Source organism: Oncorhynchus mykiss, chromosome 30, assembly GCF_057628025.1.
Source record: "Oncorhynchus mykiss isolate SJ-2025 chromosome 30, ASM5762802v1, whole genome shotgun sequence".
Taxonomy (NCBI): Eukaryota; Metazoa; Chordata; class Actinopteri; order Salmoniformes; family Salmonidae; genus Oncorhynchus; species Oncorhynchus mykiss.
The window spans coordinates 16,445,994-16,452,776 of NC_143051.1; the positions used below are offsets into that span (position 1 = coordinate 16,445,994).

Consider the following 6,783-nt stretch of genomic DNA (forward strand, 5'->3'; position numbering starts at 1 on the left):
GTCTAGCGGTCATGAACAAATACAAAAAGGGCGTCTCAGTTCAAGTTCAAAGACTGTCAATGATTTTACAAGGGTTCAAAGCCTTACTATTGTCTTGCTGTACATCCACAGACATGAAGTTCACATACTCTTTGGATATAAGGGTAGTTTGCTTGATTTGTTCCCGCACTAGATAGAATGTTACAATTTTATCAATCCAAATTCTTACAGGTTGTGAGAATGTCACATTCGTCGTATTGATGAGACCAAGGCGCAGCGTGATATGAATACATTCTTCTTTATTTAAACGAAGAACACTAAACAAACGAACGTGAAGCTATGACACGAGTGCTGACATGCAATTACACATAGACAATAACAAACAAAACCAAAATGGAAATGGCAACCGAAATAGGATCCCCAATCAGAGACAACGATAAACAGCTGCCTCTGATTGGGAACCAATTCAGGCCACCATAGACCTACATTTACCTAGACATACCAAAACCCAATAGATGTACAAAAACCCTAGACAAGACAAATCACACATACCACCCTCGTCACACCCTGACCTAACCAAAATAATAAAGAAAACAAAGATAACTAAGGTCAGGGCATGACACAAAAACATAAATTAGCATGTCAGTCTCACTTATAGCCTCAGCCAGGTTGCTCAAGATTCACTTCGAAATTGGATGTCCATCCATGTCTCGAGGACTTTGGGAGATGCCTTCAAAACGGGCCACTAGGGGAAACATTGAGAGCTATTACCATTAAGTACGCTTTGGTTTTGCTAGGGCTTTGTGGATGGGGGGGGGGGGGGGGGGGGGTTGGTGGAGCCAGGGTTTGAACCAGAGCCAACTCCCCGTACTCACTGTGGGGAGCGTGTGACCGGTCAGGCACCATGTTTTGCGGTGATACGCACTGTCTCCAGTGCGCATCCACAGCCCGGTGCGTTCTGTGCCAGCTCCCCGCACTTGCCGTGTGAAGGTGGTCCTTTGTCCAGGACGCGTTGTGCCAGCTCTACGCTCTAGACCTCCAGTGCGCCTCCACGGCCCAGCATATCCTGCACCGGCCATGCGTACTGTGCCTCCTGTGCTAGCTCCCCACACTTGCTGTGCGAGGGTGGTCATTTGTCCAGGACGTGTTGTGCCAGCTCTATGCTCCAGACCTCCAGTGCGCCTCCACGGTCCAGTATATCCTGTGCCAGCTCCATGTACCCGGCCTCCAGTGCGTGTCTCCAGCCTGGTACGTCCTGTGCCAGCTCCACGCACAAAGCCTCCAGTGATGATCCATGGCCCGAAGCCTCCAGTGATGATCCATAGCCCGGAGCCTCCAGTGATGATCCATGGCCCGGAGCCTCTAATGATGATCCATGGCCCGGAGTCTCTAGTGATGATCCATGGCCCGGAGCCTACAGTGATGATCCATGGCACGGAGCTTCCAGTGATGATCCATGGCCTGGAGCCTCCAGTGATGATCCACGGCCCGGAGCCTCTAATGATGATCCATGGCCCGGAGCCTCTAGTGATGATCCATGGCGCGGAGCCTACAGTGATGATCCATGGCCCGGAGCCTCTAGTGATGATCCATGGCCTGGAGCCTCCAGTGATGATCCACGGCCCGGAGCCTCTAATGATGATCCATGGCCCGGAGCCTCTAGTGATGATCCATGGCGCGGAGCCTACAGTGATGATCCATGGCTCGGAGCCTACAGTGGTGATCCATGGCATGGAGCTTCCAGTCATGATCCATGGCGCGGAGCCTCCAGTGAGAGTGCCCAGTCCGGAGCCTCCAGCGAGGGTTCCCAGTCCTGAGCCTCCAGTGAGGGTTCCCAGTCCAGAGCCTCCAGCGACGGTCCCCAGTCCGGAGCCTCCAGCGATGGTTCTCAGTCCGGATCTGTCTGCGACGATCTACGGTCCGGAGTCCCCGGCGACAATCTACGGTCCGGAGTCCCCGGCGACAATCTACGATCCGGAGTCCCCGGCGATGATCCACGGTTCGATTCCTCCGGCGTTGATTCACAGTCCGGAGCTTCCAGCGGCGATCCCCGCACCAGAGGCACCACGAAGTTGGCGGAGCCACGAGCGGAGCGGGGTCTGCGTCCCGCACCGGAGCTGCCACCGAGGATAGATGCCCACCCAGACCCTCCCCTATAGGTTCAGGTTTGCGGCCGGAGTCCGCACCTTTTGGGGGGGGGAGGGTATTGTCACGCCCTGACCTTAGAGATCCTTTTATTTCTCTATTTGGTTAGGTCAGGGTGTGACTAGGGTGGGCAATCTATGTTTTCTATTTCTTTGTTGGCCGGGTATGGTTCCCAATCAGAGGCAGCTGTCTATCGTTGTCTCTGTTTGGGGATCATACTTAGGCAGCTTTTTCCCACCTGTAGTTTGTGGGATCTTGTTTTGGTACTGTGCTGTTTAGCACTACTAAACCTTACGTTTCGTTTGTATTTGTTGTTTTTTTGGTGTTCATTGAAATAAGTAAGATGTACGCCTACCACGCTGCACCTTGGTCCGATCCTTCCATCGATGAGCGTAACACCTGTCCCAAACCTTAACTCTTAACTCAACCATTTGGAATGAGTGACAGAAGCGGTGCAACCCGAGCAGCTGCAACAAGAGCAGCAACCCAGGGGACAGCTGCAACAAGAGCAGCAACCCAGGGGGCAGCTGCAACAAGAGCAGCAACCCAGGGGACAGCTGTAACAAGAGCAGCAACCCAGGGGGCAGCTGCAACAAGAGCAGCAACCCAGGGGGCTGCTGCAACAAGGGCAGCAACCCAGGGGGCAGCTGCAACAAGAGCAGCAACCCAGGGGGCTGCTGCAACAAGGGCAGTAACCCAGGGGGCAGCTGCAACAAGAGCAGCAACCCAGGGGGCTGCTGCAACAAGGGCAGAAACCCAGGGGGCAGCTGCAACAAGAGCAGCAACCCAGGGGGCAGCTGCAACAAGGGCAGCAACCCAGGGGGCAGCTGCAACAAGGGCAGCAACCCAGGGGGCTGCTGCAACAAGAGCAGCAACCCAGGGGGCAGCTGCAACAAGGGCAGCAACCCAGGGGGCAGCTGCAACAAGAGCAGCAACCCAGGGGGCTGCTGCAACAAGAGCAGCAACCCAGGGGGCTGCTGCAACAAGGGCAGCAACCCAGGGGGCAGCTGCAACAAGGGCAGCAACCCAGGGGGCAGCTGCAACAAGAGCAGCAACCCAGGGGGCTGCTGCAACAAGAGCAGCAACCCAGGGGGCAGCTGCAACAAGGGCAGCAACCCAGGGGGCAGCTGCAACAAGAGCAGCAACCCAGGGGGCTGCTGCAACAAGGGCAGCAACCCAGGGGGCAGCTGCAACAAGAGCAGCAACCCAGGGGGCTGCTGCAACAAGAGCAGCAACCCAGGGGGCAGCTGCAACAAGGGCAGCAACCCAGGGGGCAGCTGCAACAAGAGCAGCAACCCAGGGGGCTGCTGCAACAAGAGCAGCAACCCAGGGGGCAGCTGCAACAAGAGCAGCAACCCAGGGGGCTGCTGCAACAAGGGCAGCAACCCAGGGGGCTGCTGCAACAAGGGCAGCAACCCAGGGGGCTGCTGCAACAAGGGCAGCAACCCAGGGGGCAGCTGCAACAAGGGCAGCAACCCAGGGGGCTGCTGCAACAAGGGCAGCAACCCAGGGGGCTGCTGCAACAAGGGCAGCAACCCAGGGGGCTGCTGCAACAAGGGCAGCAACCCAGGGGGCTGCTGCAACAAGGGCAGCAACCCAGCGTGTCTAAAACAATTCAAATGTTGACATTTGCAGCAACTTCAAAATGTGACTTTTGGATAAACATGTAAAAAACGTCTGGATCTGAAGTCAAATTGGTTAAACCGTGAGATCTTGTTGGCTTACCATTTAAGTTTCAGTTTAAGTTCATGTCAATGATACAGTTTAAGTTCATAGAAAAGTTTATGTAAAACGTTGCTGCTTGAAACAAATTGCTACTTTTACCTTCATATAGGCTATACTAAAAAAAATCTCAAACAATTCTACCAGTTGTTGTCTCCCATTAATTACTACACACATGATATAGCCAGCTGGCAGAGAGGAAATAACTTTTGGATATGGAATATAGTTATTTCATCTGGAAGAGATGAAATAATTATTGGAGGAATACTGGCAATTCGGAGAATATTAGGAGTCTGTTCATGAGTCAATTTATAATGGATGGTCAAATGAATGTAGGTTACAGTAGGATATACTTACTGTACATAGGCCTCGGTATGGAATAGGTGTGTGTCTGCAGTACCATGAAAGGGTTAAGTCAAGCCAAGGCAGTGTGAGAGAAGTCGAACGCTGACATTTTTTCCATATTACGGCACACATGAGGAACAGATTTAAGTGAGTCCAGCTGTCTGGAGCGTCTCTCTGAAAGCGTCTCAAATGGCACCCTATTCACTATGTAGTGCATTACTTTTGACCAGGACCCATAGCACTACATAGGGTGCCATTTGGATCACGGACTCTCACTGGCAATAGGGCTGGAAGACACAGGAGAGAGAAGAGACAATGCGCTCTATCCGTAACCAGCTTTTATGAAAAATAATCTAGAGCTGAAAAGATAAGTCCAATAGACATAGAAGAGTAGAGTAAAGTAGATGTTTGTAAATGAGTGACTAATACTGTATTGAACTCCATAAACTTGCTAAATTACATCCATTTGTGATCCAATATTATGTGGGCGGTAGTGATAGCTGGTGAGGTTGTTAAGGGGGTTAGGATGAGTCATAAGGGCCTGTTCTCATTGGTTGTGTCACAGCAACTGTGCTGTCTTTTATAAAAGGTAGAAGGGAGGTTGCCATCAGGCTCCGCCTCCTTCGTCTGTACGCAAAACATCATGAGAGGGAAAGATGGCATCATCATTCATATTAATGTTGATGGGAATCTGAGAACCTGCTCTTTGCCTCCTCATATTCATTCTCTTTGATAACTCCTCCCCCTTTAAGTGGTTGCCTTGGTTTCTCCACTCTCTTTTCATGTGTCTGGAATGTGTGTCTGTTCATTGGCTCACTTTTCATGGAGTTTAAGTGTTTTCCCCTCTATTTTTTACAATATGGAAAATGTTGTTGCCGTCTCAGCGACACATACCACAATAATATCCTTTCCTCAACTTCAACTGTAACTGCAATGCTGCTGACCCTTTAGGGAAAGACTCATCCTTTAGAGAAAGGGGGATACCTAGTCAGTTGTCTAACTGAATGTATCTTCTGCACAGGCACCTCTGATTCAGAGGGGTTAGGTTAAATGCAGAAGACACATTTCAGTTGCCATAATTGAAATCCACGTCTTCACCACTCTGGGAACAGTGGGTTAATTGCCTTGCTCAGGGGCAGGGCACCAAATGTTTACCTTTTCAGCTCAGGGAATCGGTCTAGCAACCTTCCTGTTACTGGCCCAACGCTCTAACCACTAGGCTACCTGCTGTCCCGTATTTACTTCAGACAATGTTGGAATATGGTGAAAATGTACCTTCGTGAAAAAAATAGAAAGCAGAGGGGTGTCTCAGGATCATCCCCTTTCAAAGCCTAATCTTTTCTCACTCCCCAACACACACTCACACACACGCAAGCATGCACACGCAAACACACCAAATCTGCTCCCCACCCCCACAGAGGGTCTCTTCTCTGCACCCAGATGTAAACAGCTGGAGAGGGTGGGTCACCGTCAGGAGTTATGGAGGGGAGGTCAGAGATGAGAAAAAACAACAACAAGAAACCCCTGCATCAGCTCACGTTCCGACACCCTTCTGTAACTTCCTGTTCACAACTGAAGGGTTCGTGGAGACCGTGGAGACCCTAAAATAAACTCCCTCATCTTGTGCTTTCTTCATGCCTCTCTCTCTCTCTATTTCCCCCTCTTTCTTTTTCTCTCTCTCTTTCTCTTGGTTGAGCAACCAATCCCATCTAGAGTAAATTCTTCCTTTTCACTCAGATGTCATTTAATCAATTGTCCCACAATCTAACAGCATGTCAAACTCTGCATGCATAATTAATGGAGTCAGAGAAGAAACTCTATTGTCTGTTGCGATCTGATTTCATTGGAATGGACCGGAGCACATCACCCTTCACTCCTATTCGACCATAGGAAACATTATAGAAAAGTCAAGTATAATTTGTGGCTTAGACTGGAAAGACCACAGTTGAGAGAATTCTACTTGTTTTCCACCAGCTCCATCTGAAAGTGCTGAGAGTGATATCCAACATCACCACAAATTCACCAATTTATCAAATTAAAGGAATTCAGACATAGATTTGTTTGAACACAATCTATCTTATATGTATATTTTCTAACTATTATTAATGTTAAGAATCCCAGGTTTCCTGTTGCAGTCTGTGTGTATCCCTCCCCGAGGGTTGAGGATCCAGCCTCCTGCTGTAGCCACCTACGTCCCAGGAAGAAAATGACTCCTCCAGGCCTCTCTCTCTGTGTGAGTAGTTTTACAGACGGAGATGGGGGAAAGAAAATGGCCTCTCAAGAATGAGACATATGAACGGGAAAGACCCCTGGTAGTACCACTCACTCTGGAACAGGCACAGGTGTTTTGGGAAGACCCAGGTCTGTACTGATTGTATGACGAATTGTTGTTATATTACTATGACATATGGAGTGTAGTTGGCTTAAGTTAACCCTCTGTTTGGAATGCATCTGACCCTCCATTTCAGGGTTATGGGCTGAAACTAGAAGCTCCAACGTCTTCTGCCAGTTTAAAATCAAACCCTCACCTGCTAGCTATATAAAACCTGTGAGGGCACTTGTTGAGGACACTCTGGTTTTAAACATCTCTGA

The 6,783-nt window shown here is 49.9% G+C and overlaps 1 protein-coding gene across 1 annotated transcript; it reads left to right on the forward strand.

Moving 5' to 3' along the window:
* Positions 1-906: 906 nt before the first annotated feature.
* On the forward strand, positions 907-2,112 carry LOC149970222 (uncharacterized; the record flags this gene model as incomplete). Its single annotated transcript, XM_090227444.1, has 1 exon — positions 907-2,112. A coding segment is annotated over one exon (1,206 nt), but the record flags the coding sequence as incomplete, so codon positions are not given.
* Between the last annotated feature and the right edge of the window lie 4,671 nt (positions 2,113-6,783).